At 38.4% G+C, this 26,479-nt stretch overlaps 1 protein-coding gene across 1 annotated transcript in view; it reads right to left on the minus strand.

Moving 5' to 3' along the window:
- Positions 1-26,479, minus strand: part of GALNTL6 (polypeptide N-acetylgalactosaminyltransferase like 6) — a 1,130,106-nt gene that overhangs the window by 599,243 nt on the left and 504,384 nt on the right. The window contains exon 4 of the mRNA XM_024750526.1: positions 19,746-19,912. Within this exon, the coding sequence (XP_024606294.1) occupies positions 19,746-19,912 (167 nt within the window). The remainder of the gene's footprint in view (positions 1-19,745; positions 19,913-26,479) is intronic.

Here is a 26,479-nt window from a genome sequence, read left to right on the forward strand (position 1 = left end):
TTATTATCAACCATTAGGTTCCTATAACAAAAGACAAACTCCTAGAGTAGAAACTATAAATTGTGAGAGTTTTAATTCACTTGAATATAAAGTAAGAACACGCAACCCAACCAAACAAATACCTTTATAATTCATTTCACAGGGAGTTCATTTAAATTTCATCAAATTACTGGTATTTCAATAACTGCCTCTTTATTTTTATACAGTATTTTTAAGATAAATGCAAAATCAGTGTTAATTAGTTAACATTAATTTTGTGCCAAATGTTTACAAACTAAACAGGCAATCTTTCATCCTCTCAGCACCCTGGGATGCTGGCAGCATTCTTATATTCGTTTCTGAGGACCATGAAGTACGGACTGAGTCAAGGTCTCTTTTTGACTCTACTCTGCAGCTTCCAAACATTAGTACCTATTCCCAAAAATTGTACTTCAGCTCTGGCACTGCCAAGTGTTTCTTTCGTGCAACGGGAATTATTTAAGAACCATAACTTTAGTATTAGAACTTTACATCAGAATGTAGAGTGTCGTACACTTAGGTGGCTCTTTTGGTTAAGGGTGACTGAAAAAGTAGTTCACAGTGCTTGCAATATCTCTGATCTTCTGTAAGAGCTTGGTAAGCGTCATTATAAAACTATTTCTAGACCTAATTACATGGAAGGGCAGCAGTACTTGAAGGTGATGTGTACTGCAAAATCAGTCAAGCCTTCCTGATAATTTTATATCCATTGCATTTACTGACACTATTTTTCTGGTATTTCTCCCCCAAATCTTATAACAGAAGATAAAACAATTTTTTCAGATACATTTTGACTATCATTTTATGTCCTCAGCTAATACTGAAAAAAAAAAACTGCAACCTTTATTATTTAATAGAACAGTGATGGTGTTGACAAAATGGGTTAAAAGTCTGAAGTTTTATAAATTTACATTAATCTTCTCAGATTCATTAATGAGACATATACATATTCATGTCTCAGAGGGTTAAATTACATTCCTTTGGAAGAAAACATGTATGCATAAGAGTTACATAGTAAAACTAAACTATTAATTCAAGGAGACTTCATTTTGTTCATTTGTAGAAGTACAAAATGGGAAATCTACCTGCATTAATATGTCAAGATTTAGCACAGCCCTTAGCCTAATTCCTTGCATATAATTCAGGACACTGGGATATTTTTTTAAAAAGCTAGCACTGAATGAGATTAACAGTTATATTTAACAACACATAGGAACACCCTTCTTTCACACAGATTTTCCATTATAGATCATATTCAGAAATACAAATAAGAACAAGCTAACACCTTTATCAATACCGCCTCAAGAAAACTTGCCCATTAGTGGCCTTATTGTGGGGAGGGATCATTATCTGGTAAATTTATCAAGGTCTAACAGGCGACTGAAGTGTGCAACTTCTACCCAGGTCTGTCAGATGGCAGCAAAAGGTCCCAGTTAATCAGTATGCACAGGGTGAACGCGCATAGATGAAAATACTCACACCCCGACAAGCAGCTCTTTTGAAGCTTGCGGTCAGACCGGCATGGGAAGAAAATGGCCAGCCTGTTTGTTAGCCAACAAAGAGAAAGCAATACCAGAGGGATGCAATACCAGAGCTGTCCACACGAACAGAACCCTCCTCCCTGCCTTTATTTTCTCTCTTGCAATCAAATGTACCCATAAAAGAGGCACGCTAGGCCCCATGGGGTGTTAATTTTAAAGCCTAAATCTTAGAAACTAGTTCTAATTCTTAGCGGACACAGCTTAGGAGCCTTCATGTACAGAGTGTGTACTTGAGAACTTTATGTCTCTTCTCTTTATCTACAGTCATCAATCGGCTAACATCTGAAGCTGACAAGTTGTTAATATTTTTTTTAATCCTAAGAAAAGCATTAAGAATATTTTTTAAATATATATCTGTTTTTAAATTTTATTTATTTTTTTGGTTGCATTGGGTCTTCGTTGCTGCACGTGGGCTTTCTCTAGTTGTGGCGAGCGGGGGCTACTCTTCCTTACGGTGCATGAGTTTCTCATTGTAGTGGCTTCACTTGCTGTGGAACACGGGCTCTAGGTGTGTGGGTTTCAGCGGCTGTGGCTCACGGGCTCAGTAGTTGTGGCTCGTGGGCTCTAGAGCACAGGCTCAGTGGTTGTGGCGCATGGGCTGAGTTGCTCTGTGGCATGTGGGATCTTCCTGGACTGGGGATGAAACCCGTGTCCCCTGCATTGGCAGGTGGATTCTTAACCACTGCACCACCAGGAAGTCTCACAGAAAGGATATTATATGTCTTATAATATAAAACTATGTCAACATGTCAATCACAAACATACTTATTCACATTCTTAAATTTAATGAATTTAAATGGTTATCATTGCTTTTGTAGTTTGTACATACATTGGCCAGATTTAGCAAACAAAATAGGGAGACAAATTTAACTGGCATACTGTTTTTATTCTGTCGACCAGATCTACCTAAAAACTTATGAGAAAACAATATGTATATAGTTTTTACATGACCTTAAGTAATAGGGACATGCGATATGACCTTTAGTAATAAAAAGTGGGGGAAAAGTTAGAAAACCTGCCATACGCCACAGCAATCACCAAAACTCACGCTGTCAAATTATCTACCTCATATCCTCCACCAGCCAGTTTCAAGTTGAAATGAATACAGATGAACTGCTGCTTTTTCTCTAGGCTTATCCTAGATTTTGACAGGGCCTGCACATAACAAAGCTCTTAATGGAAGCTGAAATTGTCTTCAATTATACCCAGTGTCTAAAGGTGGGTCAGCCTGGCTTTTTAAGCTCTTCAAATGTCTCTGATTTTTGTCAGGGTTACCAAATTAATAGGACTCCATGAACTTTTGTCCTTACTTAAAAGTTAAAATTTAGAGCAAAGTACTACATACAGTATGATGTTTTTTAAAGATTTCCCATGTTAGGTTTGCAGACGAACTCACAAGTTTAGGCATAAGAAGGAACTTGAAGAAAATCAAGCCTAGGATTGAAGTTGGAGTTTGTTGCAACCATGAGGGCTGACGATGCTACGGTCTCTGATTTCAGAAATGGAGGGGGACATTTTTCATTTATGATTTATTCATTTATTTAGCAAATATTAATTAAGCATCTTTTCTTCTGTATTCTAGGCATTGGGGATGTAGCAGTAACAAACCAGGCAACTGAATCTGCCCTCATGGAGCTAACAGTCCAATGTGAGGACAGGGGCCATATATATGCTATTTTAATTTGAATAAAAGTTCTTTTGAAATAAAACATTTCCAATGTTTCTTTTTCACATATATGAATTATTATATCTAAATTTATCTTATTCTGTCCATTAGTTGAGCATTCTTATTGTATCTTTTTAGTTTCATTTTGATCAGGGGATAAGCAGGTAAGAAACATATTCCTCTGTACACTTTTTATTTAAAATTCTGAATCTTTGTAAAAAACATTGGATCAAATATATTCAACACATATTTCTTTTCCCATCCCATGCCACCCTGCCACTGAGACTCGGTGTGAAAGGAAGAAATATTTGTTATCTTTTTTCACATGTTAATAGATTTGCACTATTGGAATTCAAAATTCCTAGAGATCAAAGAGCTTTTCAATCAAAATAAACAGAATTTAGTTTGTATTTAACATAAGATTCCTCTGACATTGGTCACGGACAAGTTGTGACCCTAATTTTATTAATTCTATTACATTCTGCTTTCCTAAAATTGTCTTCTCTTGGAAAAATTAAATAACGTGTTTAAAACAATGAATACCACATCTTAAATTACTTACAAACTCTCTAAAATGGCAATAAGCTCATATTGTGAGCTTGTAACATGTGGAGACAATTGTTGCAAAGAAGCAATTTGTTCCTGGAAGCTCCATTATCTCTGACATATGTCATTATTATGCAGTGGCAAAGTTTTCTATTTGGGGTAATCTCTCAATCATTTTAATTAATTAAAGGAAGTGAAGAAACAAACTCTGCTAAGAGCTGAACCTATTTTTCATATGTTTAATTCTGACGATGTGAATGATTTCTATTTTCAGGGATAAGTATATGAATGTATATGCAGATTGGTCCAACCCACCACAATTTTATGACTATGACCCAGACTCATGTTTACTCAGGTAAATATGATGATCCTCTCCTTCAAGGAGCTCATTAGTCTACAGTGGGGAAAGATGTAAATTCACATCCAAAGAATGTGGAAATTGCAATGATATTAACGCAGAATACTACAGAAGTAAAGAGCGATCATTGCAAAGGTAGTGGCCAACAGTTGTTATGTGCACTAAGTACTTTAGAGGTATTCACTTTAATTCTTATAACCACCCAGTGAGCTGGGTACTATTATTATCTTCATTTTACTGTTGCAGAAATCGAATCACAGGATTTTATTGTTGTTTGTTTGTTTTAAAGTAATCTGTTCAAGGCCTCCCATTTGGTAAGTGGCATAGCCTGACATGGGAGGTTTCAATACTGCCTGAAGAAGCAGTATTAGTCTTAAAAGATTAGTTAGAATAAGCGACACAGAAACAAGGAAAGTGTAATGGAGATACATTTTAGGTAGAGAAAACAGGACTTAAAACAGTACACGGGTAATAAATATATGCTGTGTGCTATTTACAATAGCCAGAACATGGAAGCAACCTAAATGTCCATCAACAGAGGAATGGATAAAGAAGATGTGGTACATATATACAATGGAATATTACTCAGCCATAAAAGAGAACAAAATAATCCCATTTGCAGCAACACAGATGGACCTAGAGATTGTCATACTGAGTGAACTAAGACAGAGAAAGACAAATATCATATGATATCACTTATATGTGGAATTAAAAAAAAAAGGTGCAAATGAACTTATTTACAAAACAGGATTCACAGATGTAGAAAACAAGCTTATGGTTACCAGAGGATAAGGGTGGGGGTGGATAAATTGGGAGACTGGGACTGACATATACACACTACTATATAGAAAATAGATAACTAATAAGAACCTGCTGTACAGGGAACTCTATACTCTGTAATGGTCTATATGGGAAAAGAATCTATAAAAAATATGGGAAAAGAATCTATAAAAAAAAGAGTAGATATATGTATATGTATAACTGATTCACTTTGCTGTACACCTGAAACTAACACAACATTATAAATCAACTATACTCCAATAAAATTTTTTTTAAAAGGCTTTGTCGGGGGGCTTCCCTGGTGGCGCACTGGTTAAGAATCCACCTGCCAATGTAGGAGACACAGGTTCGAGCCCTGGTCCGGGAAGATCCCACATGCTGCAGAGCAACTAAGCCCGTGCACCACAACTACTGAGCCTGTGCTCTAGAGCCCATGAGCCGCAACTACTGAAGCCCAGGTGCCTAGAGCCCATGCTCCCAACAAGAGAAGCCACCACAGTGAGAAGCCTGTGCACCACAACGAAGAGTAGCCCCCGCTTGCCACAACCAGAGAAAAGCTCGTGTGTAGCAACGAAGACCCAATGCAGTCAAAAAAAAAAAAAAAAAAGGCTCTGTGGATGGAATACGTGCAATCTTGGTTTTGCAATGGCAAAATCTGGAAGGTGGAATTCAGAGAAGATGAGTAGAGCACTCATGAACTCAGGGCCTCTTGAGGAAGAGTGGACTCTGATTGGCACGTTGCGGGGGGCCTCCAGAAAGCAAAGAAGAGTTTTAAAAGGAGGTGGTTGGCGCAGTTTTGCTGGTTATAAAGATCATTTTGATAATGGATGATGGATTTGAGAGGGACAAAGCTGGAGGCAGAGCAACAAGTCAGAAGGGCATTTCAGTGAGTGAAGTACAGCTACTTTGAATGGAATGAGAAGAGAGGATGGCTTGAAAAGTACTCAGGAGGTACACTGGGCAAGATTTGCTCCTTGACTGGATGTGAGATGTGGGCAAGAAAGAGACTTCACAGGAATAATTCTCAACGATTTAGAAGAGTTTGGATGAACAATGATGTCATAAACTGAGAAGGAAGAGAGAATTAAAATTGGGAGAGTTTAGACACATTGAGTTTGAGATACCTGTGGGTCATTGAGGCCCAGAGGTCCAATAGTTTTTGAATATTCAGGTCAGGAAACCAAGCAGGACCCATGGGGCTCCTGGGCACAGAAGCATTTCTGTCCCCCACTTCTTATGTCTAGGAAATAGACCCCAGCCTCCATGACCTTCCCTGAGTTCCAAAGGGCAGATTCGAATGGTTGCTGATCACGGAAGGAAGGGGATACAGAGACAAGGGAGGCGCAGCCAAGACACAATAGTGCAGCCTTGGGGCAGGTCCCGGTTCCCCCTCAAAGGGTACACGGAACAATATCTTTAAGCTCTTTTTTTTTTTAACACCTTTATTGGAGTATAACTGCTTTACACTGGTGTGTTAGTTTCCACTTTACAACAAAGTGAATCAGCTATACATATACATATATCTCCATATCCCCTCCCTCTTGAGCCTCCCTCCCACCCTCCCTATCCCACCCCTCTAAGTGGTCACAAAGCACTGAGCTGATCTCCCTGTGCTATGCAGCTGCTTCCCACTAGCTATCTATTTTACGTTTGGTAGTGTGTATATAGTAGTTTTCTGGTAGCATCGTTAGGATTGTCTATGTATAGTACCATGTCATCTGCAGACGGTGACAGCTTTATTACTTCTTTTCCGATTTGGAGTCCTTTAAGCTCTTTATCGAATTAAAACCCCCAACAAATGCAAGATGTTAGCATTCTTCATTCCAGATTAAAGGAAACACAGAACCTCATCAGAACACCTGAGACCAGATTAAAGGAGTGCAGGCCCTGCACAAAGCCTAATCTTATCAGCAACTCCACCCTTGAACTTGCTATAAAACTCATCAAATCCTCCTGGGTTGGGAAGTATAGTTTTTGAGGGCACAAGCCCGCTGTATCCCCCTTTACCTGGCAAAGCAATAAAGCTCTTCTTCTCTACTTCATCCAGAACCCTGTCTCAGAGAGTCAATTTGGGAGCAGTGCACAGAGGCCAAGCTTTTGGCATCAGAAGCAAGAGAAGGGTTTACTTGTATAGAAAGTGGGAACAGATCACTCAAGCTTACTGCACACAATGGCGTGAGCTGTGGGTGGTGAGTAGGGCCCTGAAGATCACCAATGTTCAAAGGAGAAAGTTGAGCAAGGGACATCCATGAAAAATCCTGAGAAAGAATGACTGTAAAAGCAATCCCCAGATAAGAAAGAGGAGGTATACAAAGAATATCAAATGAAGCAGAGAGATCCGACTTTAAATTACTAGTACATGATTGAATTAAACTAATGTATTTTCTTCCCTAAGTAAAATTATTTATTTAATCAAATTTTAAAATATTTATTTAAAGTATTCAATTAATTATTCAATTCTCATATATGGAGCTCAATGGATTCTGCAATACTCAGAATTACAATTTTCAGTGGTAGTTGTATAGCTTCAAAATCCTCTGGATGAAATCATAGGGATACCAGAGGCCCCTGAAGACAGTGCGTTTGTCCTTTGTCGAGGTTTAGGGACTCTTCCCACCACTGTGTTGCAACTATTCTATGTGTCCAGTTTTAAAGGAAACAATTACTTGTTTAATATTTTTTTAATAACCTATAAAGCATAGATACTAATTCTGTACTCAAAATTCTTTGAGATAGATTTAGAAGTCATCTAGTTCAATTCCAGCATTTTATAGCAAAAATAATAATAGCCTAAATTTAATAAGTGCTTACTTTGTACCCATCGAAGTTCTAACTGCCTTATATGCAGAAACCCAATTTCCCAACATGTATGGGACAAGTGAGATAAATAGCTTGTTCATGGTGACAACATCAGTAAAGGTAAAGCCACGATTCACACCTACAGTGATGCCCAAATCACCTACTTAGCCGCCCACTCTTGTGGCAGAGGAAGGAAGGAGGCGGCACTGGCTGATATGACTAGTTGGTTATCAGAGTGCAGCGTAGCCCAGGGCCCTTCCTCAGACGCGATGCCCTGTCATCTGCCCCTTCTGACTCATTGTTGATAATATGAGAGAATTAACCACATTTTCAGACATTGAAATGAACAGGAGATGCTGATACTACTCACCAAGCATTGTCTTGGCAAAAGCTTATCCTGGCTTCAATGTTTAGGCCAAGTATGGAACCCTAATCCATAAGCATCCCTCAGTTCCAGCGGGGATGAAGCCCAGCATTCATGCGAGGCACTGTGGCAGCTTTCTCACTGGGCGCTTTAGATTTCAGCTCCCTTGCAGATATTCCCTGATCCTCAAAGGGACAGTGGCTGAAGGAATTTGAAAAGACCATTTGCTCTATCTGTTACTAGTGACACCCTGTAATTGACATCTCTCACCAGAAAAGCCTTCACCATACTGAATCATCAGAAGCTCTCAACCTACAGTGCCAAGGGATTTGAATTTACCATAAAATATTAACTAGTCTGTAGTAAAGACTAAGAGTTTTCCCTAAAATTACCAAAATAGATAACCCTTTTGAATTCTGAAAGAGGCTAAAAACACATTTGAGAGATATTAAGTGGCCAGCATTCCTAAAACTTGAAACATATGTTTGACATGAGACATTCATTTGCTGAATTATTTTACACACTATCCTAACCGACAGGTGTCAAAACCTGAAACCACAGAGTACGTTCATTCCTTTCAATTACAAGGAGAGACAGAGGAAGAAAATTAGGAAACGAGCTGAAGATACTGAATGCAAACTTCTATTCAGGGCTTGAAAGTAATTGCCTCTGGCCTGCAGAAGAGTTCAGTCTTTGATACCTGGATTTGAGCTGAATAATTACACATAGTAGATTTGCCTTTGGGACGACAGTCTGACATGAAGGAACTATATCTTAATTGAAAGTATCCATTGCTATTCTCTTTCAAGTTCTACCAACTAGTAATATCTTACAAGTTTTACCGAGAGCAGTGCAATCATTGGCAGTTCTGAAATAGGTTATACAGTCAAGTGCGATAGTATTTTGATTTTAGTCCCCTCCTTTTCCTAAGTGGTGTCTACTTCGTGGTTCCCCTGTACTTGATGATTCAATTTTGGGAATCAATCCTCAGTTCCCTGATCCCTAGTAAGTGTTGCCTTATTAGACTTGGCAATAAAGCTGCTCATTTAGGAGGAGCAAGACATCTGCACCCTAGAAATTAAAAGAATCGGCATTGGCTCCTTTGATTTTTTGACTAACTATACAGTTTAACTATACTGTGTACTTTTGAAATGTGTCATATCTCTGCAGATGAATATGTAGTTCCCAGGATATCATTCGGCGAAAATTAAGGTAGTCATCATAAAGTGTACCTTATGTATTAGTACCACTTGCCAGTTATGAGAAAGTGTTCCTGCGGGAAGAAAGTACACACCTAAGAATACATCCCTGATGCACTTATAGCTTTTAGTATCTCCTATTAAGCTGACTGTCTGCTATGTAGAAGCTACAGATATTTAAATGAAGATCTGGTTTATACGTCCCTGAATCTTTGTCCATCACAATGACTTCTCCTTTTGATTCATAAATCCTTTTGCATTGAGGGACCTATGGGAATTTATAAGACAACCATGTCACCTATGGTCTTAGGTAAGTTGTCAGGACTGCCAAGCCATTTGGGTCTCTTCAGGGCTTCATACTGATGTATAGGGTAAAGGAAAACGCAAAGATTACGGCCAGCAAAAATATGTCCAGGGATTCCCAGGAGCTTATGGTACAACCAAGAGTCTTCTTACTAGGGCATCTTGGGCTCAGTCCAGCTTCTGTTTCCATGGAGACACCTCCACTCGTGTATGTTTCACCTTTCATAGAGAAGCGTGAAAAAGTGGTTTAGCAGGTGAGTATAGGCTGCTTGGTGCCATGCGATCTGGGGTAACCCCAGATGATTATAAGAGTGGTCTAGGAAAGCTATCTGCTGCACCTGGGAGCCAAGGGACAGTTTGGTCCATTCGGTCTCAGGAGATATATTATGGTCACTCCCGGGCGTGGGGAGAAAGTCCCAGGTCTAAGAGAATCTGAGCTTGGAAGTCATACCCGCCTGGGGATGATGTCTGACTGAAATTTAACAAACTTGTACTGACTCCTAGTGCTTCATGCGACTATGGGTATTACTATGAGCATTACTATTATCCAGAAGTGTTCCTTAAAAAGCACTGATGCAATCACTTTAGAAATTTTGCAAAGATCAAAAACAAGTGCACTGAACTTTGGAACCTGAAATGTGCCTTTTTATAGATACAGACACTATATTTACCTGACTCCAGTCTTGGGAAGTTATTTCCTTCATCATCATTTCATGAAGATTATTCACGGTTAAAAGGTAAATTATGTAATTTCTCCAAGCACATGGCAATCGTTTAGACCTTCAAGCACGAACTTATTTGAAGTGGTCACGGATTGTCCTGCTATCTCCTCTCTATAGTGAGCGACGTGTTTTTCCTAACCTTTCAGTTTAGAGAGATTTTTTTTTTTTGAAAGTGAAAAAAATAGTGAAATTGTGTCTTCTTGTTTCTGAAATCTAAGGTCACATCAATCCTTTCTAAGGTCTCCAGGCCTGAAGTGGCAGAGCTGAGACTTGGATTCAAGACTCTAACACATAGGTTGTTAACTGCTTGCAGTATTTGTATCTGTTCCATGAGTCCATAATTTTATAACAGTACTATAAAATAAACAAGTATCTTCTTTTCTTCATAGAACCTTTATTTTCTAAGAAGCAGTGCTTAAACTGAGCAAAACTAGAGGAAAAAAAATGTACCCAACCCGAAAAAAATCAATTGCTTAAATTTTACTTTAAACCCTAAGCGTACCTCCATTAGGTTGGAGGTGGCCTTAATTTATCCTGCAGAAATATGCAAAACTCAAAATCATAAGTTACGGAGCTTAAGTTTATTCAAGACATAAAATTAAGCTTCCCTTGTCACTGTCCCCCTACAATGTTGGGGTCAGTGTTTTCTGAGCTATGAGGCACCTACTAGTTTTCCAAGTGGCTTGTAAACATAAATATATTCCACTTAGAGTTTTAGTAGATAAGACAAAAATAAATAAAGGGAAAATCAACGATGTGTATCTCATGAGTATCCAATGTTAGATATTTGCCCATTCACCCCTACCCCTTCACCCCCAGCCCAGCTGCTCTGTCTCAGAAAGACTCTCGTTTTCTGGGGACATTTTACACAAGAGTGGCCCCGGCAATCTCAGAAATGTCTTGGTTTCTGTGAAGTGAGGCTGCCTAAATCTGGAACAATACATCCAGAGTAAAGACAGACTCAGATGATTTACAAGAGGACAGCCTAAAATCCATTCACTTACCTCAGTAAATTCTACTTTGAATCAGCCTGGGAAGCCACATGAAACATGTCTAACTATGTTTTATGCCCTATTTCATTACTTTGTGAGCCTTTCAGAATGTTAGAAACACTCTTTGCTCCAGGAGGAAAGCCCTGATTGGCCCCCTGCAGGGCTAAAAGGCCATTTGGACACTGGGATTTGTGTGCTCAAGTCATTACTTTTCTCATGAATTCTTCATTCTACTATGTGTGTGTACACAGTGAAATGATGGTTTCTATTACGACCCTGCTCCTAAGGTGAGAAAATGGGTAATAAATTAGATTCAATTATCTAGAGTGTCTATGTAACTGTAGTACAGTTTTATCAAATTGAAGATAGTATCAGAATGGTTCTAGCTTCTCAGAATTAGATGTCTGAGAAAACTACAGAGGAGAGGAACCCTGCATGCCTAAGCAGAAAAACCATCCATTTGAGGTTAATCCAGCATTTATCTCAGCATATAAAGTTGACCTAGTGTGTGACCTAGGATGTCACCTCCCCTGAGTCTCCATTGATTCATCTATAAAAGGGTACAAATGTGCCAGGTCACCTGCAATTTCCTTCATCTCATAGATCTTACCGGTCTAACGTGGAGTTGTTCCTCAGTTGACATAAAAGACAATTCTTATTAGGAGAATTGTGTTAAAATGTGTTTTATCAATACAGATGCACTCGATGTTTAAAACTTGTCGGCTTATCAAAAACCCTGACTGACGAGAGACTGATCATTTTCTAAGGAAGTGTTATAATTCAAGATAAAGGAGGAAATATTGTTTTTTTTTTTCATTGTGTCAATGCAGTGATTTTTTAAAAAAATTAAGAGCAGGTGAACCTTTAGGCATCAAAAAAGGATTGTTTGAAATGCAAAACATTTTATTATTAAAGCTCACCAGCTGAAGTTTGCTGACAAGAGAAATCGTCACACAACATAACCTTTTGTTTCATCAGGGGAAGTCATCCCTACCCAAGATCTGAAGACCCAGATCCACAAAATGGTTTCATATGAGTGACTATCCTACTCAAAACAGCTGTCTGCGAGGAAAATAAATGGGATTTAATCTGCCATAAAATGAACTGCACAATTTATTTTTCTTGAGGAAGTCATGCCTTGTGACATTGGTGAGCTGTAACGGTTTTGCTTTGAAAAGAAACATCCCCTTCTATGCCAAACCCATATGAATTCATCCATGTGGAGTTTTCATCCAGAAAAAGCAACTGGAAAGCCAGATGGGCTTACCCACCACCTGAGGATGGGAGCTGCCCTTCCCTATCTTTAAAAGGACTGATTTCAAACATGAGCCCTAAATAATTATTCAATTCAGAGAGAGGTTTTAAGATGGTTGGTTATTAAGGTTGAAATACATGAAATGATCAGCCAGCCATTAATGTTCTACAAAAACTGACAATTTCATATGCCTCAAGCTAATATTTAGAGAGAATAGAACTGTAAAATAGCAAAATGCTAGTTAAAAAAATGACAATTAGATGAGATTTATCATTTCTTCAAAATGAAAATATTTTTTAAAAACTTAAAAGCAACCAATAGAGGAAATATAAATACTTACAACCCCTAAATTGACAAAATTTTCTGTGTGGGCATTTTTGAAGACCTCACAGGAATTAACAGTATTTTAAATTTATCTCATTCATTCGAGTACACAAAATCTTTTTTAAATGATAAAGGAAAAGAAAGCAGTAACAAAATTTTTCAACTGTGAAATATGCTTTAATATTATATATGATACCTAACTACAGCCCAACTAGAAAACAGAACTTAAGTGTGCCTCTTCATTCTATTTTCCAAGATACTTATTTTTGTGTTCAAAATTCATCTAGAACTGGTCCATTCCAACACTCTAGTCTCAAACTCTACATTAGAACATTTTAAAAACAGTTTCTAACACCACATAAAAATGTCTATTTGTGTGGAAGTTTCAGCACATGTATCTTTATTTAATCAAATATAAATTTTACTGAAATTGAACTGAAACAAATAAATTTCATCAAATTTGATATATTAGGACTTTATTGAGAAGACAGAGGATATAATCCCCCAAATTCTGAACCTTCCAGTGCCAGTCTTATAGAGGCTAATTCATAAAACAATTCATCAAGAAAAACATATACCTTTACAGAATCTGAAGACCTTTTATCCTAATCTGCAAAAAAAGGATCTACTTAAAACGGGCTGTTTCTACCAGAATAAAGAAAGCATTCCAGTGGTATTCATGAGGATCGTGACCCTCGCGATTGTGTGTAACGCTCAGGAACAGTCCTGAAAACTGCAGGGATTATTCGCATTTGCGCTACAGAAGAAAAAGGAGAAAGCAAAGTGCTGGTCTAAACAATATGGCAAATATCAGGCTCAGCAAGGACGCATAACTCGTTATTTTGTCAGATATGGTCCTTTGTTTACACAGACATTTACAACACGTGAGACTGGAGTTTTCGTTTAAAAGTAAGAGGGAGAGAAATCCCAGGAGTGCTTTGCCTTCCGAGACAGCTTCTATTCAAAGCATATTCTGCCACTGATGAGTAGGACTCATATTTTACAAACACGTAAAGACATTTTTATGAGTTGATTTTGTGTTTTGGAACTTGCGGAATGTACGCTTTATAAATTGTCTTCCCTATTTTCCTCTGACTTAGAGAACATATAACTGTTCTACGTTCATATTTACGACTCTATGCCCTGGACTCCCTTAGGCGGCAGACACAAAAATAATTGCTAAAACAGAACAGTTTTATTAAAACTGTACATTTCATCCTTATGCGGCATGATATGCAAATTTATCACCAGAAATCAATCAGCTTTCTTTCACTTCTATAGCAGGTGATGATAAATTTCTAAAAGTGTACAGTTGAATTTTATAATATCTTCTTAGTTCCTGTTACTTATTAGTATTTAATATTGTATTTTGATTTTAAAATGCAATTATCCTTACAACTTGAAATCTGAATAATAAACCTAAGCAATTCCAAGATTCACTTAGAGTGACCGGCACTCAATAAATCTGAGACATAAAAATGGCTTGTCTTACAGTCTAGTGGCCTGACGGAAAACCAGCACAAAGGCATTTCCGTTGACTGTCACCTCTGAATCTTTATATGCACTTTAGTGTTAGTATTTTATCATTTAAGATAGAAATGCACTACCATTCTTCATCTATTTTACAACCTTTTCACACCAATGATACCTTCCAGCTTTGAACAGTTGTAAAACTTGTGCCAACTGATTTGTCTGGTTATGGAAACTTTCCTTAATGGTATACTTGGAGACTATCTGAGTAAAGAAGAACCTGGAATTCAAGACTCATCATTACCACTTGTGAAATGACTTAAAATATTCTCAGTATTTTAAAGATTTATAAACACATTTATCTATGTGAAGAGTCTAAGATTTTGATGGTAATATGGACCTTTAAAGAAATTGTGTGTGCGTATGTATACACATACATGTGATTTCTGAATTTGGCACGAAAATTATTAAATGATTTCAAAGCAAATTAGATCTACAAAATATTGGAAGGCACATTGGTATAACAAAGAAGGAAAATTGGCAAAGGAGGAGTAACAGCAGTAACCTGAAATTCCACATAAAATGCTACAAAACGAGTTCATGAGAAGGCATAGTAAATGTCTATAAACTTGTGAAAATGCCAACATTTATCAAAGAAATGTTATCACAAATGTCACATAAAATAATGTAGAGGTAATACTATCGAATTCCCATCCCAAATTTCCCCTTGCAGATTTATAAATCCAATACCAATTAAATGCTAAATAATAAGAGTAGAAAAATGTACGTCAAAATAATATGGAGAAGACACAGGAGATTTTGGAAATTAAGCTATTTATGCATTTATATTACTCACTGAAGCTCCAGCCCCAATTCTGAGACACATGACAATTATTCTGAAACCCTGATTTGCATAAAAATGACACATAGGTTTTGTTGAAGTGAAGATTCTGATATATCTGGATGGAGCCCGACAGTCTGCATGACTGATAAGCTTCAATGTGATGCTGACGTTGCTGATCCATGGACCACACTTTGAGTGAGGAAAAGTAAACTAGATTTCTCTAAAGTGGCTGACTTTGCTAGATCGGAAGGATAGTTTTAAGTTTGTGATTTTCCCTCTAACTAGAACATGGAGAATAAGAGGTCTTTGTGAAACTCTAACACTCAGCTCCCTACTTTTCCTGTCCAGGAAGTTTGAAACAAGCAGGGGTGAGAGTGAGTTAGTGTGCATGTGTGTGTGTAAGTACACACACATCCAGGGCACAATAGTGCCCTCACACCTGCATTAAGGGAGGTGTATCAGCAATTCTCCTGTGAGTTCCCTCGGTTTAAACTTGAATTCCTCTAAGCACACAAACTTTAGAGAACTGTCAGGTTCAAATCTGCCCTGTCTCTGAGGCTAAGCCCCAGCTTAGTTCACACATTTCAACATTTTCCGTGTGGATGCCGTGAAGGTTGCCTGGAATTTGGAGATAAGCCCAGGATTAGTCCTGCTTTAAAGTCATCATGAAGTCTTGTTAGAAGCCTCAAGTTAAGTTGTTAAATGTATTTCTGAGAGCTTACTGAAAAAAAAATATATATATTCACTAACTTTGGTAAGTGTCAGATAGCAAAAACATGGCATTGGTTTTGAAATTTACCTGTAGGCCTGCACCTTCCTGTTTTTATAGACAGTAGGCTTATGTTCTGAGGCTGAAACAACACTCTGTTTACCAAGCTCATTTCAGGAAGAATATCTAAACTGAGAAGTGCTGGGATGTTCATTTTTTAAAAGCATTTTGATAACTGGGTCAACTGGGTAAATTCAAACTGATTTTTAGAAAGCACTTTGCAGTGATTTTATAATTCAAAAATACTTTAGTATTTTTTTCTCTACTGCTATGAAACCAATTTTGCAGAATTCACCAATCATAGAAGGATTACATTTTTTGGTACTATGAATTCCAAGCGATATTGCACTTGTACTATTAACATGGCTAACATGTTGGCTTTCCTTTTTTTTTTTTTTTATGTGTAGCTATTCTACTGACCTGGAAGACATAAAATATAAAGCAGTAATGTTTGATTAAATCTTGTCAAAATTTATTGCCTTTAGCCAAAGGACATTAGAGAATATTCAAAAGAGCTATAGTGCAAAGGTGTTAAAATGCATACTGAAAAGACTTGGAACTAGAATATATTTCTGAAAATAAATATGAAGTGTAACATTTCAGAAATAATTTCCTGAAGGAAGCCAAAAAATCCCCTATATTTTCTTGTCCTTTAAAATTTGTCTAGCCTACTTAACTTGATTTTTAAAGAAGCGGTGGAAAATACTCCGATTTCTGGGTTGTCCAAAAGTCAAAAAAAAAGCATAAAGTATAATAGCTTTTAACAGCATGGCTATGCATCATATCTGACTAAAAAGCAGAGAAAACTTCTTTGTCTTAGAGGCCCTGTAAACAAGAGATGGCTGGAAATATCTTCCTTCTCTTACAATAGTAAAAACAATCCTGAAAGGGATTTTTGATAAACATTAAGGTCACTGACATAATTTAGGGAGGTGACATGTTCTATTTACCCTCCTTTTGTTGAAACTCTAAAATTTCATTTTTCTTCATTACCCGTATAAACTACCTGCTTATTAGTAAAACTGGAGATTTAAAAAAAAAAAATGTTAAGGCAGTCCTAATTTTTCCAACATGTTATAAATGACCACAATTCATCTTCATATGCCTTCTATGAAGGCATGACTTCTAAATAACTTCTGTTGCAACTGGGATTGTGGGGGCGAGGTGGTAGGTGATAGGTAGATGGGTAGATGATGGATGGATGGATGGACACATAGACAGAGGACTGACTGATTCAATTTTGTGAATAAGATTTCATTAAATTGAGAGGATCTCCTCACAAAAGTATGTAGAATATTGATGTTGTGTTTCTGGACAGTATTTGGGGAGGAGTGGTCAGAAGTTGAGAGCAGTTGCTGTCCTGTGGAGCACAGTTCCTTCAGCCATCAAAGTAGGTCTTCATCACAATCTCCCGGGAGGAGGTACTTAGATAACTAATGAGCTACTTATCCCCATTTTGATAAGGAATTTGAGACACCGCGAGGTTAATTTACCCAAAGTCATACAGTTCATAGCTGGTATCAGGATTCTAACCTGTGTTTACCATGTTGATTTTCTAGATTTCTCACAATTCAGAAAGCAGGAGTGATGCTTTTAGGTTCACCTAAACCCTAATATTTTATCAGAAGAGATTCTGTAATCTGAAACGAAAATTTGAAAGAAGGGCTTCTCTTATTCCATGCACCTTTAGAATTATGGTATATTCTAAAAGATTTGTGGAAGTACTTTTATCACATGTCTTTCAACGTTTAGTCTTACACTATCGTCAGGCTAGTAAAATGAAAAGCAATATTCAAAAAGCTTTCCCGTCTGAAAGTTTAATGATCATAAAATACGACTTTCAACTTGATAGTTCACAGGAATAGAGTAACTAAAGGAAAGATTTACGAAAGCATTAAAATAATGATTATCCTTAAAAATGTCCCGCAGCAAAGTCAAAATCACCATTACTCTCCCAACCAATCCTTTTTGTGTTGCTTCATGTCACAAACAGCAATGGCATGGACCATGCAGAACACACTTCCTTCCTGGGTAACATTCTAAGCAGAAGGGACAGTCTATCAAAGTCGCTACAGAAGGGACAGTCTATCAAAGTCGCTACCATACAGAGATGACAATGATTTAAACTCAAGACAAAAGGAGATGCCACTATTTTCTCCCTCTTTAGAGACTTTCAGCTGAAAAATACCTTTGAGAAATATCCAGCAGAAACTCTACAAACCAGTGTACTGCTACCAAGTGTCTCCTACTTTATTACCCCCAGGTCAAAATTCTGCTGTAGGAAACAGTTTACCAAGACAAAGTTAATTATGTAGAAAACTGTCCACAGATACACTGTCTTATTTCTCTTGGTACCAGTCAATCAAAAAATGCCATTTATTTGGTGATGTGTGGCCCCAGATCTTTATCCCCCTTTTCATTCTTTTATTTAAAAGCACAGTTTTAGCTTTAACACATGAAATGCCTATTTTTAGCCTGAGGTGGTAATGACTGCTTTGAAATAAGTAGCCTCAATTAGAATAAAAAAGAAATCAATGTGTTATTTAAATTAATTTTAAGTAATACATTTAATTCAGGTACTTATTAGACACTGATTTAGATACTTATTGAACACACAACTATATAAGCAATGCAAGGCAAAAACTACTTTGAAATCAACCTAAATTACCAAGTTTGTAGTTTACTATTTTAATAGAACAATAGACAACCTTTTTTTTTGGCCTACGAACTTCAACACATATGAATTATCGGCAAACCCTGAATCAGTTTTTGAAGTGAATCATTGCAGACAAAAATGCTAAAGGAACCTCAAAGCTAACACACCAAGCAGTTTTACTTCTACAGAATTTTTAAGTACTACGAAGAAAATGTTTCTGTTGCAAATGAAATTTCCAAAACCTCAATTAATCCACAGGATGTCAAGATGCATGTTCTTGAAGGCATAAGAATAACACGCAAACTCATTTCCTGCCACTCTTTCTTACACACATACAGTACAGTTAAACAGAGCTCCTTCATGCAAGGAAACAGAAGGTAGATGAATATCTTTAGAAAAGGTTTCCGCCTCTCCACTCACACCAGCCAAGAAGAATTTTACTTTCCCCTATTTAGAGTGAATATGACTTATCAAGTTCTAATCTCAAGAAACTTTCTATAATCTTATTCCCCTGACTTATAAACCAAACTGCGTTCATGAGAACAGTAAAAAAAAAAAAAAAAAAGAGTAGAACTGTGTCAAATTTTCTAATACACCGCATTCCAGGCCTTTCTGTTGTTATTATTGTTCAGATATGATAAAATAGCTAAAATTGCCAAGTAAAAATATTTATTTGTGTTACTTATAATTTCCAGTATTTATGAAGTAAAACAAGCACAGCCTGGAGAATGTATCACACTGGTAAATAACAGAGCAGATCCTTTTCAGAAAGGGGAACAGATTTTCTGGTTCTACTGGAATATTTCACCACTCATATGTACTTACCGTAACATATTTTACGTTTGTCCTGAAGCTGCAGGTAGAATTTGAGGCATTCTGCCAATACCTCTTTAATTTACAACAGAAATGTTATACAAATTTCTTATAGGTCCCCAAATGATGCCCATAACCTTTCGTTCAATTCCTTTCGCATTTTGGTCAACATTTTATGAAATCACAGCATCACAACACAGACAAAACTTTATCATCTCCTTTCAGATAGAAAGAAACCATCACAATGATCACCTGCTTTATTTTAAAAGCCAGTAATGATTACGTAGGTGGTAAGAGAATCACATAAAATATTATTAACATCTTACCTCTATCACTGAAGTCATCGACCAGGATGATTTCTGCAATCAGACTTTCTGGGGTTCGGTTGATGATGCTGTGGATGGTCCGGAGGAGTGAAGTCCAGCCTTCGTTATGGAATGGGATAATGATGCTGGTGTTTGGTAGCCTTTCCAGGTACATCTTGTGCTTACAGCTGGAGATGACAGAGGAAGGAAAGGCTATATCAGATACAAGACTGTAATATGTCTTATACTGCCATTGACTCATTGTATTATCAGACAACTGAAAATTAGACTTTGCCTAGTACTTGCCCAACCAAAGCTTCTACATCATCATACTTACTCTACCCATTCCTGGAACTCATTAATGATCTCCTTTCACACTCACTCTTAATGACATAATTATTTATCCTCTGTTATACCAATGGCTCAAAAACAAGGTAAGAAGCACACTTGTGCTTCCTGAAATGTTGTGCTCTTGTCAATATGTTCTCTAATAGTAATAAGGATAAATTATATGTATTAACATCATTTCCACTGAGCACACAGCTAATGTTAAACTTTCCGGGAAAGTTTGGAAATTTAACTTCTGTATTATTTATGCCCAATTAATCAGTTTTGGTTGTGGTCTGTTTCCACAGCTGGGCAGTATTTAAGGCTCTAGGCGAGAAAAGAGTCTTAAAGTGAAATAAATGAAGATTTAATCTTAAATGGTCACACACTGATAAGATTACATTAAGATCCAAATCATGACACGACCACATTCCTAATGAAAACTATACAGAGAAACCTCCTGATGCTGTTTTCACTGTAAAACAATCTGAGGTGCCAAATAGGAAGTAGGTTTTAAATTCTGGCATAGTTTAAAGCAATTTAGTATATGTCACGGCTATTCTTTCAATATTTGTGATTTATTTAAGTAATTCATAAGCCACATCAGGGCAGAAAGCTGGTCTCAAATCTGATTTAATTCTTCGTTCAGCACTGGTCATAGTTGCCCAAGCTTCATTAAAGATAATGAATTAATTTAAGTTTGTGCAATCTTTAAGTTATTTCAAAACTAAAATAGGATAAACTTTCAATCAATTACCAAATTTAGTGATTTGTCTGGTATGGATAACATGAAAACAAACAAAAAGAGAGTGGAAATCTGGAAAGAAACGCGGTTTCTGTTTAAATACAGGAACATCTATTATTTCATCTTTTGCCAAGACACTGGCTACTGTCTAGTCCAGATATTATGGTATGAATTTGAAGTATGCATAGATTCTACCAAGATGTATAGACATGTACCAGCATATTCAAAACATTACTTAAAATATGGTTTTTTAGTCAGTTATCTCAACGTTTCATTTTACTATGATCTCAATAGGATATCTTAAATATCACTGTGGATGTAAAACAAAGAGATCTTGCCTTGCAGCTTCAGATAATAGAATATAATGTAATTAAAGCAAAAAAATTTAACTATCCTGGAAGATAAAATAAAATGAAATAATTTAGACAAATAATTTGCATATAAAATATAGACATTTCTTTTTTATCTTGTCCTTTTATTATCAATTATTTAATCTAAATTTTAAAATTTGTAACAATATTTATCAAACAAGAGATTTAGAGGTTTTCAAGTGCAATGACAAGCACTGGAAAAGACCATCAAAAGGATACCATGAAATGGACATGAAAATACTAGAAAAAAACATGAAGTTCCTTGTAGGATAACATAAAATAATTTAAAAAAGCAATATATGAAACAGAGCTGTCAGTGATTTCCAAGAGAGTGTAGTGAGATGGATGCTTTCACATCTAATGCACAAATGTGGAAAAGAGTGCTAAATTAATTCAGCACATCTCATCGTAATTAAGTAGAGCCATCCATCCTTCTCAACAAAGACAAGAGCCCAAGACAAATGTGCTTTCCTGTATCAATACTCAGGATAATACAAAACACCATACCTAACAATGCTCTGGGAATGTAACTGATATCCCCAAGAAGGCAAATTAGTTTTTAAACATTAAGAGGAGACACTGTACATATCGCTTGCTTATTAATGAAATAGGAATTGCATTCAGAGTAATACATGAAAAGCAATCAATAGGCTTAGGGCTTTAAAGAGATGTTTAACACCTATCTACAATCCATTCAGAAAAAAAGGCAGACATAAGAGAATGCAAGACTAGCCATGTGCAAAAAGGGCTTTCCCTCATAAAAATGTTTTCAGTAATTTCTATGTAAGTTCAAAGTACTACCACACAGGGAAGGTGAAAATATCCTTCTATTCATTCATGCTCTCAAGTCCCAATGATTTGCTGAGGGTTTTCTCTAAGCCAGGAAGCAAAGTGGAGATAAAAGAATGAAAAATACCCTACTCTCCAACTTTAAGATGTTTACAATACAATAGGATACACAGAAGAGTAAAGAGACAGTTAAAACTTTAAAGGGGAATCAATATGTAGGAGTATAACAGGGTGCCATACAAGCATTTGAGAGAGGCCCCTGAAGCAATTCGCAAAGTGCTACAGAAATGCAAGTGAGAGTTAAAAGTGGCCTGCAAAAGACCAGTTCGAGATATATTTAGGAAAAGAACTGATATGACTTAGTAACTTTCTGGGAGAAACAGTTAAGGAAGACGCCCATGTTTTGGACACAGGAAACTGATCTATGAAATACAGACCTACATCAGAGCACTGTGTGTAAGGGGCATTTGAGGGTTGCAAGGCTTGAGGGTAAACATGAGTTCACTTTTGACCACATTAACTTTGAGGTGTCAAAATGATACCTAGTTGAACATGAAACCAGCTCTTTCGCTCCTTTTCTGTTTGTCCATTCCTGTTCCCCGCTAACCCTGAAAGAATCTAATTATAGGAATGAGATCAGTAAGCAACCGAAACCAACTCCTGACTTACGCTCTCCTGAATGCACACCATGCCTCGTCTAACCTGGTGATTCTTTTCCTAGATAAAAAGAAGAATGAGGAATGGAGTAGTTAAAGAATCACGGGCTCTCTGCCTCTAACAATCCCCTTAGGAATCCTGCTGGCAGATCACTCGGACAAGATGCCATCTGAAGAGAGAGTCGGCCAGTCTGCATGCAATGGAGATGCAGAACCCAACCTCCTGCCTCAATGATTCCCTGAGATTCTTCCCCCTTTTCTCCTGTAAAAACTGTCATGGCTGAGCAGAATCTTCAGAGCTGGTCTCAGGACACGAGTCCACCTTTTCCCCAGATTGCCGGCTTTTCTGATTAAAGCACCTTTCCCCTCTACTGACACTTGCCTCTCCAATGATTGGCTTTTGAGCAGCGAGCAGCTGAACCTGAGTTCGGTAACAGAGCAATCGTATATATGATATACACATCTACCTGTCTATGTATGTACCTATGTGTGCATATCTATCTATCTATCTATCCATCTATCTATCTATCCATCTATCTATTTGTATATGTGTATTGCTCAGAAAAAGATCTGATTTACAGGAGACACAGTGATAGGCTCTAGCATTGATGCCAGGGCACTGCCACTATCTCCATAGCATCACCATCCCAAGACTTGCCAAGAGGATCCTCTGATAAGTACCAGCAGATAGCCAACTGAATGCGCACCCTCATCTCTGAAAAAGGTCAGATCAAAAGTTCTGGGGCAAACGGATGTCCCTAGCTTCAAGATGGCGGAGGAGTGAGACGTGGAGCTCACCCTCCACCCGACAAATACATCAGAAATACATCTACATGTGGAACAACTCCTACAGAACACCTACTGAAGGCTGGCAGAAGACCTCAGATCTCCCAAAAGGCAAGAAACTCCCCACGTAACTGGGTAGGGCAAAAGACAAAAGAATAAACAGAGACAAAAGAATAGGGACAGGACCTGCACCTCGGGAAGGGAGCTGTGAAGGAGGAAACGTTTCCACACTATAGAAGCCCCTTCACTGGAGGAGACTGCGGGTGGCAGAGGGTGAAGCTTCAGAGCCACACTCTGCCTCTAACAATCCCCTTAGGAATCCTGCTGGCAGATCACTCGGACAAGATGCCATCTGAAGAGAGAGTCAGCCAGTCTGCATGCAATGGAGATGCAGAACCCAACCTCCTGCCTCAATGATTCCCTGAGATTCTTCCCCCTTTTCTCCTGTAAAAACTGTCATGGCTGAGCAGAATCTTCAGAGCTGGTCTCAGGACACGAGTCCACCTTTTCCCCAGATTGCCGGCTTTTCTGATTAAAGCACCTTTCCCCTCTACTGACACTTGCCTCTCCAATGATTGGCTTTTGAGCAGCGAGCAGCTGAACCTGAGTTCGGTAACAGAGCAATCGTATATATGATATACACATCTACCTGTCTATGTATGTACCTATGTGTGCATATCTATCTATCTATCTATCCATCTATCTATCTATCCATCTATCTATTTGTATATGTGTATTGCTCAGAAAAAGATCTGATTTACAGGAGACACAGTGATAGGCTCTAGCATTGATGCCAGGGCACTGCCACTATCTCCATAGCATCACCATCCCAAGACTTGCCAAGAGGATCCTCTGATAAGTACCAGCAGATAGCCAACTGAATGCGCACCCTCATCTCTGAAAAAGGTCAGATCAAAAGTTCTGGGGCAAACGGATGTCCCTAGCTTCAAGATGGCGGAGGAGTGAGACGTGGAGCTCACCCTCCACCCGACAAATACATCAGAAATACATCTACATGTGGAACAACTCCTACAGAACACCTACTGAAGGCTGGCAGAAGACCTCAGATCTCCCAAAAGGCAAGAAACTCCCCACGTAACTGGGTAGGGCAAAAGACAAAAGAATAAACAGAGACAAAAGAATAGGGACAGGACCTGCACCTCGGGAAGGGAGCTGTGAAGGAGGAAACGTTTCCACACTATAGAAGCCCCTTCACTGGAGGAGACTGCGGGTGGCAGAGGGTGAAGCTTCAGAGCCACGGAGGAGAGCGCAGCCACAGGGGTGCGGAGGACAAAGCGGAGAGATTCCCGCACAGAGGATCGGTGCCGACCGGCACTCACCAGCCCGAGAGGCTTGTCTGCTCCCCCGCCGGGGCGGGCGGGGCCGGGAGCTGAGGCTCGGCTTCGGAGGTCAGATCCCAGGGAGAGGACTGGGGTTGGCAGCGTGAACACAGCCTGAAGGGGGCTAGCGCACCACAGCTGGCTGGGAGGGAGTTCGGGAAAAAGTCTGGACCTGCCTAACAGACAAGAGAACATTGTTTCCGGGTGCGCGAGGAGAGGGGATTCAGAGCACCGCCTAAACGAGCTCCAGATATGGGCACGAACCGCGGCTAACAGCGCAGACCCCAGAGACGGGCATGAGACGCTAAGGCTGCTGCTGCCGCCACCAAGAAGCCTGTGTGCGAGCACAGGTCACTCTCCACACCCCCCTTCCTGGGAGCCTGTGCAGCCCGCCACTGCCAGACAACTCCCCCGGAAGAACGCACGGTGCGCCTCAGGCTGGTGCAACGTCACGAGCCCTGCATGTCTGGAATACCTGAATAAACAACAAATCATCCCAAAATTCAGGCAGTGGACTTAGTGTGATTTTGTCTGTATAGCTTTGCTCTTACCATTTGTCCTAGGGTTATGTCTGTCCACTTTTTTTTATTTTTTAGTATTGATTTTTAGTGCTTGTTATCATTGGTGGATCTGTTTTGTCACTCTCTTCTTTCTCCCTTTCTTTTTTTAATTGCTTTTTAATTTTTTCTTTCTTTTTTTATTTTTTTGTACTTTAATTACTTTATTTTTTTCTTTCTCACTTGATTTTTTCTCCCTTTTCTTCTGAGCTGTAAGGCTGAAAGGGTCTTGGTGCTCTGGCCGGGTGTCAGACCTGTGCCTCTGAGGTGGGAGAGCCGAGATCAGGACATTGGTCCAACAGAGACCTCCTGGCTCCACGTAGTATCAAACAGCAAAAGCTCTACCAGAGATCTCCATTTCAATACTAACACCCAGCTCCACTCAACAACCAGCAATCTCCAGTGCTGGACACCCTATGCCAAACAACTAGCAAGACAGGAACACAAACCCACTCATTAGCGGAGAGCCCGCCTAAAATCATAATAAGGTCACAGACACCCCAAAACACACCACCAGACACAGTCCTGCCCACCAGAAAGACAAGATCCAGCCTCATTCACCAGAACAAAGGAACCAGTCCCATCCACCAGGAAGCCTACACAACCCACTGAACAAACCTTAGTAACTGGGGGCAGACACCAAAAACAAAAGGAACTACGAACCTGCAGCCTGTGAAAAGGAGACCCCAAACACAGTAAGTTAAGCAAAATGAGAAGACAGAGAAACACACAGCAGATGAAGGAGCAAGGTAAAAACCCTCCAGACCAAATGAAGAGGAAATAGGCAGTCTACCTGAAAAAGAATTCAGAGTAATAATAGTAAAGATGATCCCAAATCTTGGAACTAGAATGCAGAAAACACAAGAACGTTTAACAAGGGCCTAGAAGAACTAAAGAGCAAATAAACAATGATGAACAACATAATAAATGAAATTAAAATTTCTCTAGAAGGAATCAATAGCAGAATAACTGAGGCAGAAGAACGGATAAGCGACCTGGAAGATAAAATAGTGGAAATAACTACTGCAGAGCAGAATACAGAAAAAAGAATGAAAAGAATTGAGGACAATCTCAGAGAATTCTGGGACAACATTAACCACACCAACATTCAAATTATAGGGATGCCAGAAGAAGAAGAGAAAAAGAAAGCGACTGAGAAAATATTTGAAGAGATTATAGTTGAA

This window comes from Neophocaena asiaeorientalis, unplaced genomic scaffold (assembly GCF_003031525.2).
Source record: "Neophocaena asiaeorientalis asiaeorientalis breed wild unplaced genomic scaffold, Neophocaena_asiaeorientalis_V1.1 scaffold180, whole genome shotgun sequence".
Taxonomy (NCBI): Eukaryota; Metazoa; Chordata; class Mammalia; order Artiodactyla; family Phocoenidae; genus Neophocaena; species Neophocaena asiaeorientalis.